The sequence below is a fragment of the Barbatula barbatula genome (assembly GCF_947034865.1).
Source record: "Barbatula barbatula genome assembly, chromosome: 24".
Taxonomy (NCBI): domain Eukaryota; kingdom Metazoa; phylum Chordata; class Actinopteri; order Cypriniformes; family Nemacheilidae; genus Barbatula; species Barbatula barbatula.
In genome coordinates, this window is record NC_136787.1 from 18,692,118 (window position 1) to 18,708,171 (window position 16,054).

The window sequence follows — 16,054 nt, forward strand, 5'->3', positions numbered from 1 at the left end:
TGTCAGCATACTTGTACAAGCATTTATAAAAAACACAAAACATAAAAAGCTGTATAAAAACAAATAAAAAGTATTCAACACAGGAACAATATATAGTAATATATAACATTAAAACAGTTGCATGTGGGTTTTGTAAAATTCAGTTATTATATATTATAGAAGTATTATAAAGTTATATATTAATGGATAATGGTTCTGCGATAGTATAACTAACACTGATTTTATTTTTAAAATATGCTAGAGAACTCATAACTAGAAAAAAACGTGAAACATTGATCGCAGTGAATTATTTTGTTAATTTTATTTAATTTTAAATAATCAGACATCACTGGAACACTTCTAATTCGTGCGGTAACAAGAATGCCAGCTTTCAAAACATTTAATTTAACTTAACAGATAATAGCTCAAATGAAGCTGTTTGTTTGCATTGTAACATATAAGAAATGAATCAAAACATAACGAAGACAACCCAATTATACAATTATGAAACTTGTATATATAACTTTATCATATATGATAATATTAAACAATCGCAAATGGGTTTGTCTCAATATTATGATACATTATAAAATAATAATAGTTTGGCTGAAAGAAAATGGAAAGAAATGTCTTTTTTAAACTGCTCTGCTTCAATCTGCTGTTCTGATATAAAATAATGTTACCTTGGCTGTTCAGATAAATCTTAAAAGTCACCTTAAGTTATTCTTAATACATCACTATTTCAATGTTGGTGCATGTGTCCCGCGCTTTTAAAATGACAGTGTGATATTTAAATATAAAAATTCTTAGCAACTAAAGCATATAAATATTTAGTGAGATCACAAGAGACATGAACACAGTGGTTCAGTGCAGTCCGTCTAAAACTGACTGCTGTGACAAATGACCACCATTTTATCAACACAAAAAACTGAAGCTTTTCCATTATGGAAGCAGAACTAAAACATGACAACAGAGAAATAGTAACTGGAAGGCTTACGTGATCCTGCACGAGCCATTTTGTTTTCAGAATTTAAGGGTTCAAAGAAGGAATGACAAAACAGATAACACTGCAACAATTGTTTCAAACTGCTTAAAGGTGAACTGCGGCATTTCTGTGACACCAGCGGCACGTTTCAATGAATACAAACCATATAATTTCCATCATGCACATAAGATGATAAATTAATAAAGGCTCAGCAGCTGCGGCGATGTTCAGCGTAGTGCTTTATTTAGCCCATAGGGAGATTCTTGGCAAGTTGTTGCTGGGATGTCAGGAGCGAAGGCACGAATTCCAAAGCAGCATGGAAGATATTACCGCAGATCCAGCATGGTCACACTTCCATCAGTAATAGTGGTGTGGCGGCTAGCCTGAGAGATAAATATATAAAAAAATATAGCACAAGATAGGTCATTTATGTCCATAGTACAGTCAGGTGTTTATTAGGATTAGGGATTTCATGTATAATCTATATGTATAAGAAATAGTAATAGTGGTGTTGGACATAGCAAGCATCGCGAATAAGGCTGGCACTCACAGAAAAGAGTGGAGGCTCCTTTTGATGTGGGTGAAATCCTCTTTGTTTGCAAGTACTGATCTCATCCATCCCATAGTCTGTTAGCCGGAAGTAGCCCGTCCTGAAATGTTATGACAATATTCAATAATTCTTATTATTAAACACAATTTATGAGGGAATTCAGGAAATCGATTGGGAATCAATCCAATCGTATTGTTGAAACTTACTCGTTGAATTTAGGTGAGCAGACAATGGCTATAGACTCGGGAAGCATCATTTGATAAGAACAGTGCGTGTGCATGTCCACACTGGACAAAAAGGCGGTCTGGGTGGGGTGGGTCTAACATAAAAAAGAAAAAGAGATGAATTCATGCCAAGCCACAAAATGAATTACAGTGTATTACAGCATGTTCCAGCTAAGCATGCTCAGAAATGTATAGTATTTTAAGTGATCCAAATATGATCCTACATGAATCCAGCCCAGTGTAATGAGGTCGTTCTGATCTTGGATTAGGAAAAGTTCCTCTTCGTTCTCTGTGTCACAGTAGTCTGGTCCTCCACACTGCTTTGGCACGATCACATGTGTCACTGTAAAAGCATTCTTCATCTGTAGAGACAAGCAAACAGCACTGTGCTCAGGACAGGATGTGGAAGATTTACTGGGTTTTCACTGTGTTATAACAATAATAAAAACAATGCCATAACATATATGCTTCATAGCCTGTCAAAATAATGTAATGTCGTAATGCAAAAATACAATCAGAAACTCGATTGCTGAACCTTAATGTTATCATGCTTAATTGTGTGCCTTTGAAAGCCATTCTGCTGGATGATGTAGAATCACTGTGAACGTACCAGCTTGCCACAAAGAATGCCACAGGTCTCCACCGCTCGTGCTGTGTTGGCTTCTGCCAGCTTTAAAAAATTCGGGCACAGCTCGGCGGGCACATAGAGTTGACGCAAGCCGTTTAACGACACACCTAAGAGCATCCAAATCACCCATTACAAACATAACACTCAAGTAATTTAATGGTGGATTCTAATGATAAAAATGCAAATGGAAGGCTCTCACATTGTCCTTCAGCAACTGGAACACCAGGCTTTAAAGAGCGGTCAAACGTTGGGAGCCCTGAAGTTGGAGAAATAAGGTCCAGAGCTTCTCCAGGGGGCGCTGGTGTTGTAAACGCAGCTTGTGGAGTTCCATGCACACCAGGCAACAGAGGAACAGTGGGAAGGGTGGGGGATTCTGGAGTGCTGAACTCCTGGACGATCCGCCGGCGCTCTTTCTCCAGTTCCTGCCTGCGGATCTTCTCCTCGAAGGTGAGGAACTTCTCCTGTTCACGCTGACGCTGCTGCAGCTCGGCCTGTCTCTGCCGCTCGGCCTCCAGCTCCCGTTGTCTGATCATCTCTCGAGCCTGGGCCTCCTGCTCTGCTCTCTGTCAGGATTCATTCAAACACTTGTAAATAAACACTGTTTGCCGTGTTGAAAAAGTAATGACTGTCATTGGGTTGTGGTAGCTTAATAGTACAAATCTGGGCTACAAACACATTAATAATATTAAAGACGGACGCTGGAGAATTTCTAACTGTCCAGAACGTCTGCATAGATTTCTGCTGGATGAACTCCACCCACCTTCCCGACAAGGTATTCTGCATAATCTTTGTCATACTGCTTGAGAAGCAACATTTTCAGCTCCTCTGCTTTCGGAAAGGCGATTTCCTTTAATTTCTGCATATGAAAAACAGCGAATCATTGTTAGAAGAGAAACACTTTATGAATTTTGAAGTCTCAACTTTTCACATCTTACCCTCATTGTTTCTTTCTTCTCAGGAATGTTGGCTGTTTTATAATCTCGATGTCTGGGAAGTTTTTCAATAAACAACCTAACAGGAAATACATTTGGAACATTACTGCATTATGCATTTGAATATGAGAAAATCATTTCCAGTGAAAGTTATTTTCAGGGTGGGAGAGTGAATGTGACGCATGGCATAAATTGCTGAAACTGATATGTGGAATCACACACCAAATCACCGACCATTTGACACTTATATAAAGCAACCGCTCTCGCTTTACTTACGTGATGTACTTATTGTAAAGAATAAACGCATGCTCTACATTCCCCTCCTCTGCATAGATGCTGGCCATTCGGATGATCTCCATTCCTGAACGGAAGTATCTGCGGGGCGGCACATCTTCGCTGACATCCACAGAGCTGCCCAGCTTGGTGAGTGCACGCACCCTCTCCTCAGAGGACAGACTGCAGTCATTGTGGTCGGCCATGATGTCTCCAGCCTGCAGATCAATAACCACTTATGAGTTATTCAAATCAACAGCTTCTAAACCTCCAGCGTTCTCTGAGAATAATAAACAATTCAAACACATTATTACTGAAGACTTTGCATGTATGTTGATGTCTAGTTAGTGAGTAAACTGAAGCTTATTTTGGGGGGAGATTATACACGACACACGCACAACTCTTATTAAATCATCCAAAACATGTAAAACAAGGAATGACTAAAAACATATTAACAGATTATACTGTGGTCAATGTCTTCAGACAGTGGTTTAAAAGACAAATCATCTCTGTGTTCACCTTTTGTATACTATACAATGTGATAAAAGATCTGACTGTTATTTCCCTGGAATGTGACACGATTAAACTTTCACATTGACTCAAATGAGTTTGGTACCACCCATATCTGACAAGCCAACAGCGAAAACAAAGACAGCTCTCAGATCATAGAATAATATCATTCTTACCTGATTTCTCCGCAATCCTTTACGTTTTAGTAACGATTTGATTTGTTTATATCAACATAGCAAACACACTTAGTCAAGGTAACAAATGTAATGCTTGTTTATTTCTACAATGGCTGTGATGATAAAACACTTCCTGGATCGGTTGATGCCCCGCCCACTGCACTCAGCTGACAAACACGCAATCCAGAGCTGTTGACGCAATCCGATTGGCGATCAATCTTTGCAATTGTTATTGATGCTTCATATTTTAAGCATCAAAATATTAAATTTTGTAGTGTTAATATTTAGTAGTGTTAATATTTTAAAACAAAAATGCAGTTATTAATGTATAAGAAGTGCCTTATGTCCCGTATACTTTCCTGCAGCAAGATTATTAAATGCCACATTTTCTACAACTCCTCCCTAATTTTATTATCGACACAAAACGTATTTTGTATTTTTAAAATGGAAAATTATATAAATAGAAAATTGGAAAGTATGGTGGAAATTTGTGTTTTTGATGTATTTTGAAAATTATAATTTACAAAGTAATGAACCATACATTACACAGTTATTTATTATGTTAGGTAAATATCATATACATAAAACGAAGTGGGCCTTATGCAAACCAAACATTTCACATTTTATCAATGATTTTAAAATATATGTCATGACATTGGAACATATGGGTAACAAAAAAGCTCTAGTGTAATAGTTTAAAAGCACTATCCCAGCATCTAGGCCAGCATCTATCCCTCTTTATTTAGTGGCATTTTCTGTATTTTTATTTTCTTTCTTTTCTTTCCTTCTTTCTGGCAATGTAATGTCGCACATATTGTGTTAGAGGTTGGCGACCAAATGGATCTATTCCTGATCTAAACTGTTGCCGTGGTTACACTGGATGGGGCCCTTAAAAAAGAAACGAAGTAAACCAGCAAGTACACAGAATTCAACAGTCAATACATTATTAAATGAATAAATAAAAAAGATTATTTAACGATTTAAATTTAAATGATTTTAAAATGCCCATGTCTGCAGAGCTAGTTGAAAAAGTCACAATAATACCGTAGACTTTGTGGGTAAAACATAATTTATTAGATTTTCTACACTTTTTTACTCTTATTACAATCCAGCCTTTCTCTCATGTCACACAAGGCACTTAAATAGCCAAACACTACAATTAAACTTATACAGAGCTAAATGAAAATCTAAATATTTCTGCTAAAAAGATGTAGGTGACACTGCTTTAATTGCATTTTAGTGTTAAAACCCACAGTATAGATGTCCGGCTTTAACCAAATAAGTCAAGAGGCCAAACACCAACACGAAAACATGCTTTTTAGTAAAAAAACAATCCATAACATTTGCCAGACATTTCAGATTTAATGCTGAAAACAAAGGTTTGCATTTGGTGGAATAAAAGCAGGTAACAATAGTCCTTCATGAATCTACGGGTATACCTGACATCACATAATATGAACAAACTACACATTTTATTAGATCGCATTATGTGACATAGATGTGTCTGATAAAATAAGAAAGTTGCAGGTAAAAAATAAATAAAACTCCTTTACCAACATATCAAGCCTTTCAGCTGGTAAAGGCCAATAAAATAGCAACTGTCTGCATTCAAATACGGCGTTTGCTAAACCAAAGAAACAGTTCCTCCACAGAAAGGACGAATAAACAAGAGCGATTGCAGTTTGTGTACAGAATGCTGCACAGTCCAATGGTTTTATTAATTAATCAAAGTCTCCTGCGTTTCCTCGTGGACTCTGATCTTTTGGCCATTTCCCAGACCATTGTCGAGTTTTTCTGCGGGCCCCTTGGGGTACAGAACATCCCATTGGAGGAGAAGAAAAAGGCAGTGCATGTGGGTCTTCGCATGAATCATCGAACCTCACGTGTTGCCCTCTAAAGCTCTGGTTGAAAAGCGGAGGTCTCATAAACTTCATTCCTTGTGGTGGAGTAGGGAACGATGGGGCGCGGAGCTGCTCTGGGGGTCCAGACCGCATTATGTTGTTATTTGGGCTGAGGGAGACAAGAAAAAGATGTAACTGTGAGAATGTTTAAGGAAATTACAAGGCAACCCAACAAAACCTTTCTTTCCACTGTAATGTGACGTATTTACATATTGAAGCAAGTCAAAATGGATATTAAATTGGGAAAAACGATTGCAGGCTTTACCAATCAACCCTGTTTGGCTCATAAAAGGTTTGAAATGTTAAAAAAATACAAATTACTCTGCTTAGAATCTCCAGAAATGTGCAATAATTTAAGGGTGCCTTACAAACGTGGAGGTTGGTATCCTCTGTGGCCTTGGTATCCTCTGTGGTCTTGGTATCCTCTGTGGCCTTGGTATCCTCTGTGGCCTTGGTGAGATCTTTCACCATTAAACGAAGCATGATTATGTCGTCCACCTTGATGAGAAGTGGCATCTTGATTCATGCCTAATCCGCCCAGAACGGGTTCTTGGTCTGGTTCCTCTATTCCCTCATTACTGCATTAAAAACAATTACATGACTGAATGCAATAGCAACTTCATCCAGTAAAAGGGTGCATCACAACAGAATATCTCACCTTCTCTTGGGTCCCGCTGTCAAGTCATCAAGATAGTTCTGCCTTTCTATTGTGTGTCCCCTTGACCTATTAAACACTGGAGGCATTGAACAAATATTCAGATGATGACAACAGGGTTAGAGTCATGCTTCTTGTAAGTTCAAACCATGTTTAAAAATAACAAATAAGTGTGAACACTTACAATCAATCGCTTTTCGGGGCTTCATCCCATCAACATCAATAAGGTATCTATGACATAATATTTAACAATGATCAATTATGGATGTAATATCTCATCGAAGTACATACAATAAAACGATCAAGATGGCAGCTCATACATTAAGATTTTCACTGTGATTTGTCTGTGAACTTACCGACATACAAGGTAGCCAGTGCGATTTAAACCATGAGTGCAATGAACACCTATCAGTTTATCTGTTAAAAAGTTAGGTTACATTTATTTTATTAAACTCATTGAGATGAAACCACAAAATAGACTATTTTCAACACTTCTTGTAATGTTTTTAAACGTTTTTTAAATGCATACAAATAAAGGTAATATGTATTGTATATAAATAAAAACACGATTGTCCACATTAACACATTAGTAGTAGCACCTATTAATAACTTGTGATATGACTCCCTCCTGTAAAAAAAAAACGTAACCTACCGTTATGTTCATTCTCATGCAGAAAATGTCTGACAGCCTTCTTGAAGCTGAGAATTGTGGCATCACTCGGCACTTCATGTCCTGCTGTGTAAATCTTCAAGTAATGTAGCGTGTTGGGCAAATCCTTACAATTACATAATGACAAATTTAGGAATAAACAATATTATGAACCAGACAAAATGCATGAAGTTGTTTTTGAGCTGGATTGTCCAAAAGAAATGTGTGTTTTTTATAATGATGTGGAGTCTGGCACTATGTCCTACCACTGGTTTGTAGTATCGAGTTGTGAAGGTAAGATCAACGATAAGCCCCAACTCTTGGCCTTCCTTCTCCAACATATTTACAAGATCAAATGGCCCAAAGGCTTCCATTTGTGTTAAACAATTACTGAAAGACTACAACAGAAAGAATATGAACACAGGAATTAATGTAAACATCCACAAGATCAGGTTACAGAAAACAATGTTTTTTTTTGGAAATATGAAATTCAAAAACCTCTTTTAAAGGAACTTTGAAGGCAATAAAACGTGTTCCAGGGATCCGTCTACCCATTGGTCTATAGTCTGTCCACCTACAACGAACACAATTGTGTTAAAAACCTTTAATCTTTGGTTTAGTTAGGAAACATTGACCAACGACAACTAACCTGTTAGGAATTCCATTTTTATTGGAAGGCATGGCTTCACAGCTGCTTAGGGGCTTGCAAAACACAAAATATCGCAGACAGACAGAACTGCAAGGAGAAATGAAGGAAAGTAAGCATAAATAACATTGAATGTACATAGCTTACTGAAATATGTATTTAAATAAGCTTTAAATTGTAAAATAACACATAACGTCATGACAGAACACGTTTCACTTTCACTCATTAACAAAAACAAACTTCGTTTCTAAATTCAATGGCTATTTTAAATACGAAAACTGTCCCATTAATGTTCAACATTTCGAAATGGGTGATATGCTGCATAAACTGAAAAAAGAAACAATCATATTTGGCTATAAAAACGCACTTCACCTCTTCAGGATTGTCCACTTCCACGCTACACACATACGCATGTCCTGTTCCAGTGACGTCATTCTTCAGCTCGGGATCTGCGGACTCTGCTGCCCCTCAGGCCGGGAGGTGCAACTGCACCCAACCGCAACAATCCCCTTATATGTTGCGAAATAGAGCCGAGTATTTAAAACAAGATTCAAATATTGTAAGAATAGTACTATATTTATATTGATAAACTATTCATATAATCTTTACCCTACACTATTGTTGAAAAGTTTAGGATCACTTGATGAATGCTTCACTGACTAAAATATGTTTCTAAATATATTTGTGCCAACACATTTCTTTCACTAGAAAACGACAATTGTATTAAATAAATTTTTAAATGAATATTTAAATTAAGAGTAAAGCAATAAGAGCCAAGCAAAGACTCTTGTCTGTTCAAAAAGCATCCCATAAAAGACTGAGCAACAACATTGACATTGTCTTAATTGATCGAAATGTATTTTAAAATGTGGGAAAATATCTCAAATAATATGTGACCAAACTTGTGAATACTTTATGGGAAAATCTGCCTTAAAAACAAACCTTTTGTCATTTACCCATATAAGTCTGAGATCAAACATCAGATGCCTTGTGGCCTTGTGGTGCTCTTGATATCCCTCATGGTTTCCTGGAAAACTCTCAGATTGCCGGCCAATAGGTGACCACGTGGTTTTTATTACATTTACAAGTCTGAGTTATGTAATTATAGTCATGACACATAAGCATTGCCCTGGAAATTCCAAATATGGCAAGAGGCGATGATTGACATGCAAATAAGACTCATGGGGGCTGGGTTCAACTCCAGGCAGTATGCTCAGCTACTGTCCTCACATCATTTCTAATAGTAGGAGACTTCTCTTTTAACAAAACAAAGATGTCTGCTTGTAGACATCCAAAGGAAAATGTGAGAAACCGGGCGTTAATTGTTTGCATAGAGAACTTCTATTGGGATGTGGATCTGACCCCGCGGAGAGGTGTACAGAGAGACATTAATAGGCTTGACAAAACTCTTACCCAACTCGGTTTCCATGTGGAAATCATAAAGGACATTAAAGCAGATGGGATCTACGAAGCATTTAAAGCAGGTTTGTACATCAAAATAAAAAAAGTACAGAGCTAAATTAATGTTTAATATCTTCAATGTTCTTTTATTGTGTTGATGAAAAACATTACATGAAGTAGTAGGGTCAAAGTCTTGGTTTGTACTAATATCACTGTATTATCAGCAAACACTGCTTATAAAATAATTAATCTCTGATCTGACCTCTTTTTTTTACCATTGCCCTGTGTTTTATTTTTGTGATGTTGCAATTCATATAAACAGACGTTTTCTATATTTTAGTGAGCAAAAATATTTATTAAATACATTACTATGAGCAGTAAAACTAGTTAACCAGTAACCGGTAATGTTGAATGCTGAATGGAAAAAAATGTGTACTTGTGAATCAGTCTTCCACGATGTAAACATTATAATGACAGCTACGCTCAGTTTTGCTTGTAGAAAAGAAATACCTTTTAACAAAAAAACATACAAACGCCCATGTGGATCAAGTATTATATTAAAACGACGAATTCTACTGCAACGTGTTCATCATCAGAGAGCGAGGAGACCGTCAGAGACTGTTTTTTAGGCATCATATCTAGCCACGGCGAGGAGGGTGTTGTGTTTGGGACTGATGGGGGTCCTGTGAAACTGGCTGAGATCTACAGCTACTTTGGAGGTCCGTCCATGAAGGGCAAGAACAAACTTTTCCTCATTCAGGTACAATTTTCCACCACTGAAGAATTTCTCAGCAAAAACGCTTCTGGTCGACAGAACCTACCTGAATTTTCACTGTGCAGGCTTGTCGAGGACATGCGTTGGATGGAGGTGTAGAGACAGATTCTTCATCCCCAGAGGAAGAGGAGAGCCTGTCCGAGCTATTTTCCATTCCTATTGACACTGCAGTTATGTACGCCACAACCCCAGGTCAGCATCATGATTCACATTGTTAATGGAATGTTAAAAACATCCTCAATTAAATATCAGTTTCATTAATTAATGGGAATGTTAGCAAAACGTTAGCTGGTTGGTTGCTGTGCATTCTCACAAAACAAAGAATGTTCATGAGTGATCTTGAATTGTATTTTGTAGGTTACGCTGCGTTCATGCATCCTCTGGGCTCGGTGTTCATTCAGACCTTCTGTGACTTGCTGGAAAAGGAAAGAGGTTCAGATCTGGAGATCACGCGACTTATGACTCGACTGAACCATCAGGTGGCTTACAACTTCCAAGCGAGAGGAAAACTGTTGGGAGGTAAAAAGCAGATGACATGCTTTGTGACCCGCTTCACCAGAGAGGTTTTTCCATTCGTGGACAGCAGCAGCACCACAGAAACAGAGGTTGACCGGAGCTTGACCTTTACAGCCAGAAAGCTTGTGAACGACCCTGAAAGGTCACAGAAGATCATCAGCTAAAAATGATGTAATAGAGACTTATGTTACAAAATTGAATGCAGGAACTGTTTATCTGCAGAGACATTTCTTAAGATCTTTCTCATCTGAGATTGATAATAAATGATTTGATGTAAAGTGTGCGGGAGAGCAGGAAATGTTTAGTGGGGAAAGGTATAGACGGATTTAGGGTTACTGTTGCAGTAGCCAATCCGCTGCTCTCTGTGGCTTTTTTTCCTGGTGTTTGGTGTCTCGGCTGGTGTCTGCTGGATGTTTGGAGAGGCCAGTTGGCTGCTGTAGCGGTTATGGCACAGAATGGCGTTCTCCAAGTGCTCTTATTGGTAAACATCACAAGAAAAAAACACCATAAGAGCACCTTACCAGAAGTCCAGTCTGTGTGTCCACGGTGTGTAAAACTGGCAGTTTCCAAAGAAAAACGTAATTTCTATACTTGTTATACTGGTTCTGTCGTACATAAGAAGTTGCTTTAACCAAGAAATACTTCCTAAGTATGTTACGGAATGAGAACAACACGTTTTTGCTTGCATAAGTCATTTAAAAAAGCTTGTTATCTCATCTCCAGCATTAAAGAGACACAGACTGGGCGCAGAAGCGTCAATATATATAAATATATGGGCAATTCCATGAAAATGTTAACCTTACCATGAAAAAATGCTAGAAGAAGTTTTTACCAATGATTTTTACTATGGTTACAGCACAGATATTAACATTGGGTGGTTCAAACACCCATGTGAGATCTCTCTTCAAATCTGTAAAGCATTTGTTTTATTTCTAGTGCATGATTTTCCATTTTCGGGTTAGTGCCATTTTCAGGATTGTCACATATATTCATATTCCTCATAAATGGACACATGAAAATAAAGTCTCAATTTGATGTTCTTTAAAGAGGCATCCCTTCTCCATTCATTTTGGTATTATTGCTTCAGGATTGTGCGTTTTATTTCACAGAAATCCTACAAAGTTTGTCGTCTCCCATAAAATGCGTCCTTTATTTGTCACGCATGTTTATTTCCCTTTTTTAAAATATAACATTGGTTCATAAACTGACATCTTTTATGTTTAGACTCTATCAACAAGGGTTTAGTCAAATATCAACACATGGTTCAATATATCTGTGACAAATTCATTCTCTGAGCATTTTTATGTCACGTCCACAACATTGGAATTGCCCATATATATAAATATACATTTTTCTATTAAAACATTTTTACTGAGAATATAAATGTTTGGGATACTTGCTTTTGATATTTGCCTATAACTATAAATTGGTGTTTATTATTATTAAATGAAATATTTTGGTAGTACATACATTTTTGTAAGTGCTGTAATGTGTTCATCTGTGACATACCCTATGTGATCTCCCAATAAAATTTTTTTTTTTTTAAACAAACCAGGAACCGTGAGAGTCCATTATTGTTTTGCAAGAGTCAGTCAAATCAATAAACTGATTCTGGGAAATACAAATGTTATAAAACCCTGATCATGTGCTTAACATATTCAGAACAAAAATGAAACCACGGTTGTACCTGTCTGTGACTCACATTTTGTCGTGACCGTAATGTGCTCTTGCTTTATTTGCTGTTGCGTGTGCGTGTAGGTGTTGCACAATCTGTACTTTTGCAGGTGCTCATGTGACGTACTGTAAATCAAGGTGGACCCATCACGACTGACAGCACATCCAAACAACAGGATTTCAAAATCGCACATCACGGGCTGCCGGTCACGAACACAAATGCCAGATTCCATCTGACTACATTTAAAGTGAAGACTGTTATGTGTGCTCTTCAACTTGTTTGGTATGTTAATTGTAGGGATTAATAATGTTTTTAGGGCGTACCTTGCATTGCATTGCTCTTTTGTGGGACTGCTGTATAAAAGGGGTTTAGAACATTTATGCTCCACAAAAGAGGCATATGTGAATCATGAAAGAAATGAAATATGAAATAGCAATATCGATTAAACATGAATTCAGATACTCCTGCATAAAAACTGATTTTAAAATACTCCATAAGCATACACACAACATAAACTTTCCACTTCGAATCTTTAAACAAAATAAAAACAATGAATGTATTTCCTTTTTACTTTAATAATTGACAAATTAATATGAGCGAAATTAAGTGCCAACAAATCACACAAACTATTTCAAATGTTGTAAAGGGCATTCTTAATAGATGAAGATCAGCTTTGTCAATCTGGCTCTTCATGTCAAGGAACTGTCAGTGGTTCACTTTCCTAAATCACATGACACACGTATTTCCCAGACAGGAAATTCCCCAAATATGGCATGAACCTGATAGACATGCAAATCACCTTGAGGCTCATCATAACATGAGGCAGAGACAGGTCTCTCTCTTGAGTCGTGACTGCATTTAATGTTGGACCAGGACAAAAAATGTCTGTCTTTAGATATCCTTTGGCAGCAAAAGAGAGTGTGAGAAACCGGGCATTAATAGTGTCTGTGGAAAACTTCTATCCGGATGTGGATCTGATCCGGCGGAGAGGCGCAAAGAAAGACACTCGAAGACTCCACAAAGTTCTCACCAAACTTGATTTCTCTGTGGTCGTGACGATGGACCTCGAGGCAAATGAGATCTATGAAGCTTTTAAAACAGGTAATATTTACACCCCGTTATACATTTACACATGTTTACTCTAATAACAAACATCTGTAATGTTCTTTTTTGCACTTTGTATTTCTTTCAATCGTAATCTTTATATGGATTGACTTTTAGTATTTGATACTTTTTAACAAATTTTCTGTGATATCATCAGAGAGCGAGGAGACCGTCAGAGACTGTTTTATAGGCATCATATCTAGCCACGGCGAGGAGGGTGTTGTGTTTGGGACTGATGGGGGTCCTGTGAAACTGGCCCAGATCTACAGCTACTTTGGAGGTCCGTCCATGAAGGGCAAGAACAAACTCTTCCTCATTCAGGTACAATTTTCCATCAAAACCCTAGACGACTAACATAACATGTTCGAATTCCTTCAACGTAATCTGAGGAATGTCCTGTTGGAGATGTCTTTCAATGATAGTACATTTTCACTGTGCAGGCTTGTCGAGGACATGCGTTGGATGGAGGTGTAGAGACAGATGGAGTGGAGACAGATTCTTCATCCCCAGAGGAAGAGGAGAGCCTGTCCGAGCTGTTTTCCATTCCTATTGACACTGCAGTTATGTACGCCACACCTCCAGGTCAGTAAACAAGTTATTTAAACCAAATAGATTATGGGGACACAGTAGCAACACAATGTTTCTGAATGACGGACACATCTTTGTAGGTTACGCTGCGTTCATGCATCTTCTGGGCTCGGTGTTCATTCAGACCTTCTGTGACTTGCTGGAAAAGGAAAGAGGTTCAGATCTGGAGATCACGCGACTTATGACTCGACTGAACCATCAGGTGGCTTACAACTTCCAAGCGAGAGGAAAAGAGTTGGGCGGTAAAAAGCAGATGACATGCTTTGTGACCCGCTTCACCAGAGAGGTTTTTCCATTCGTGGACAGCAGCAGCACGAGAGCAACAGAGGATGCGAGCTTGACCTTTACAGCCAGAACTTGTGACCGAGCCTGAAAGGACACAGAACATCATCAGCTTTAGAGGACATGATAGTGACTGATGTAACAAAAACAATTTTTAGCGAGAATTTTCTTATCAGATATGTTAAGAGATGTTATGTTATCTAAGTTATTTATCTAAAACATGAAGGTAAAAGAACAGGGGACTTTATGGAAAAGTTGCAGGACGTGACCTGCACCACAATTGTGCTTCACTGGCATTTAAATTTTTTGCAATATTTGCAATGTTTTTTAATAAATATTTTTTAGTCGTGATTTATGTTTTCATCAACGTGATCATTTGTATGATCAAAAAACCCCGGACCAATTAAATAACATTAATAATATAATCATGAATCAGTATAAGTCTCAATTTATTTTCGTGTTTGGAACTACTGATTATAGAAAATATGTACACTGATAAATAACGTAAATACATTATTACATGTTTTCAAAACACAGCTGTGTGTGAATCAGCAAAAGGTACAGTCAGGCTATTTGTTGTATTTACTTTAAGGTGTGAACAGGATATTACACAGTCTGGACTTTTGGAAGCTGATGAGGGAGGTGAAGTGTGTAAATCAAGGTGCAGCTGACAGCAAGTTCACACATGTTTTCCAGCGCACACAACCTGTAAATCATATGATGCCCATTTGATTATTTATAGGACTACACTATTTTTTTGTCTTACAGAAATAACCCATTTCTGAGCGTTGTCTTGTTGACTCAATTTTAACATTTCGAGGGTTCTTTAACGCTCTTTGTCCTGTTGCCCACAAACGTGTTCCAGACACAAACTCTCGAACATTAACCAATATTCCTACAGACTAAAATAAAATGAACTGAGATTATCAGTGACCTTTGAAGAAAAATACTATCTACCGGCGAAATCAAGTGGAGATAACCGCATTGACCTCTGAATTGGGTGTCAATGTCGCCGCCATATTGGACAGGGCGTGTCTCCAGATGGACTGCGTTGTTTCTGAATAATAAAAGCATAACAACGTTTACATTTCTTTGAACCAATTTGTCAAAATTGTATACAACGTCGCCATCTCCTGGCAAATCTTCGTTAACTCTTCTGAAGGACGCTATACTACATTCAATACTTTACCACTAGAGGGCAGCGTCGTAGCGCAAACACATGCATCTCTGTACCTTCGTTAACTCAGAGAATTGTGATGTTCCTGGCAACACGTTTGACACCATTTACAGTTCTGCAAAAGCAAATGTACAGTTTTAATCCAACTCTTCTTTTCATTTATTCTTTTTAAGTGTATCAAAGCACATCAACTTATATCTGCCACAATCATTTTAAGGTTTACGTGATTATTCTCACAACATAAAATCAAGCACGCTGTTGGCAATCTGTGGTTTTATTACACAACACATCACACAGCTTTGTTAAATACTTTTCTTTTCTCAATGCTCCTCAAATCCATTCCAAGCATCTTCATTGTTCCTTTAAGATAGTGTTTCAGTCTGGAACGTGTCATTTTTGCACACCACAAGACCTCAAATGGACTGTCC

At 37.7% G+C, this 16,054-nt stretch overlaps 4 protein-coding genes across 6 annotated transcripts; 2 read left to right on the top strand and 2 right to left on the bottom strand.

The window, feature by feature from the left end:
• Positions 1-252: 252 nt before the first annotated feature.
• On the bottom strand, positions 253-4,472 carry stambpa (STAM binding protein a). 2 transcript variants are annotated; one of them, XM_079448321.1, is made up of 10 exons: positions 4,258-4,461; positions 3,575-3,789; positions 3,302-3,377; positions 3,127-3,222; positions 2,566-2,929; positions 2,349-2,473; positions 1,963-2,100; positions 1,721-1,833; positions 1,515-1,614; positions 253-1,347 (listed from the first exon to the last, which is right to left on the bottom strand). In XM_079448321.1, the coding sequence occupies exons 2-10, from the start codon at positions 3,775-3,777 to the stop codon at positions 1,291-1,293; spliced, it is 1,272 nt and encodes a 423-aa protein (XP_079304447.1). In that variant the 5' UTR covers positions 3,778-3,789; positions 4,258-4,461; the 3' UTR covers positions 253-1,290. The 2 variants fall into 2 exon arrangements, with proteins under 2 accessions (XP_079304447.1, XP_079304448.1); XM_079448322.1 differs by having other exon boundaries at positions 278-1,347; positions 3,575-3,851; positions 4,258-4,472.
• Positions 4,473-4,796: 324 nt separating this feature from the next.
• Positions 4,797-8,592, bottom strand: dusp11 (dual specificity phosphatase 11 (RNA/RNP complex 1-interacting)). Of its 2 annotated transcripts, none has more exons than XM_079448660.1 (10): positions 8,481-8,592; positions 8,112-8,198; positions 7,961-8,036; positions 7,729-7,860; positions 7,466-7,589; positions 7,170-7,230; positions 6,998-7,044; positions 6,817-6,892; positions 6,527-6,736; positions 4,797-6,267 (listed from the first exon to the last, which is right to left on the bottom strand). In XM_079448660.1, exons 1-10 carry the CDS (start codon positions 8,540-8,542, stop codon positions 5,979-5,981), a joined length of 1,164 nt encoding a protein of 387 aa, XP_079304786.1. In that variant the 5' UTR covers positions 8,543-8,592; the 3' UTR covers positions 4,797-5,978. The 2 variants fall into 2 exon arrangements, with proteins under 2 accessions (XP_079304786.1, XP_079304787.1); XM_079448661.1 differs by having other exon boundaries at positions 5,298-6,267; positions 8,476-8,518.
• A 724-nt stretch (positions 8,593-9,316) lies between these two features.
• On the top strand, positions 9,317-12,347 carry LOC306889932 (caspase-3-like). The gene is made up of 4 exons (XM_079449332.1): positions 9,317-9,592; positions 10,106-10,269; positions 10,350-10,476; positions 10,642-12,347. Exons 1-4 carry the CDS (start codon positions 9,382-9,384, stop codon positions 10,962-10,964), a joined length of 825 nt encoding a protein of 274 aa, XP_079305458.1. The 5' UTR covers positions 9,317-9,381; the 3' UTR covers positions 10,965-12,347.
• A 912-nt stretch (positions 12,348-13,259) lies between these two features.
• On the top strand, positions 13,260-15,533 carry casp17 (caspase 17, apoptosis-related cysteine peptidase). Its single transcript, XM_079448571.1, has 4 exons — positions 13,260-13,576; positions 13,737-13,900; positions 14,020-14,161; positions 14,248-15,533. The coding sequence occupies exons 1-4, from the start codon at positions 13,357-13,359 to the stop codon at positions 14,538-14,540; spliced, it is 819 nt and encodes a 272-aa protein (XP_079304697.1). The 5' UTR covers positions 13,260-13,356; the 3' UTR covers positions 14,541-15,533.
• The last annotated feature ends 521 nt before the right edge of the window (positions 15,534-16,054 follow it).

Excerpts from the sequence above, each read along its gene's own strand:
- stambpa (XM_079448321.1), bottom strand. The coding sequence starts at position 3,777 with ATGGCCGACCACAATGACTGCAGTCTGTCCTCTGAGGAGAGGGTGCGT. Across the intron at positions 3,223-3,301 it reads AGAAGAAAGAAACAATGAGG|AAATTAAAGGAAATCGCCTT; the intron begins GTAAGATGTGAA and ends TTTCATATGCAG. Across the intron at positions 1,348-1,514 it reads AGGAGCCTCCACTCTTTTCT|GCTAGCCGCCACACCACTAT; the intron begins GTGAGTGCCAGC and ends TTTATCTCTCAG.
- dusp11 (XM_079448660.1), bottom strand. The coding sequence starts at position 8,542 with ATGACGTCACTGGAACAGGACATGCGTATGTGTGTAGCGTGGAAGTGG. Across the intron at positions 7,045-7,169 it reads ACTGGCTACCTTGTATGTCG|ATACCTTATTGATGTTGATG; the intron begins GTAAGTTCACAG and ends ATTATGTCATAG. Across the intron at positions 6,268-6,526 it reads GGATACCAACCTCCACGTTT|CCCAAATAACAACATAATGC; the intron begins GTAAGGCACCCT and ends TGTCTCCCTCAG.
- LOC306889932 (XM_079449332.1), top strand. The coding sequence starts at position 9,382 with ATGTCTGCTTGTAGACATCCAAAGGAAAATGTGAGAAACCGGGCGTTA. Across the intron at positions 9,593-10,105 it reads CTACGAAGCATTTAAAGCAG|AGAGCGAGGAGACCGTCAGA; the intron begins GTTTGTACATCA and ends GTTCATCATCAG. Across the intron at positions 10,477-10,641 it reads TATGTACGCCACAACCCCAG|GTTACGCTGCGTTCATGCAT; the intron begins GTCAGCATCATG and ends TGTATTTTGTAG.
- casp17 (XM_079448571.1), top strand. The coding sequence starts at position 13,357 with ATGTCTGTCTTTAGATATCCTTTGGCAGCAAAAGAGAGTGTGAGAAAC. Across the intron at positions 13,577-13,736 it reads CTATGAAGCTTTTAAAACAG|AGAGCGAGGAGACCGTCAGA; the intron begins GTAATATTTACA and ends TGATATCATCAG. Across the intron at positions 13,901-14,019 it reads ACAAACTCTTCCTCATTCAG|GCTTGTCGAGGACATGCGTT; the intron begins GTACAATTTTCC and ends TTCACTGTGCAG.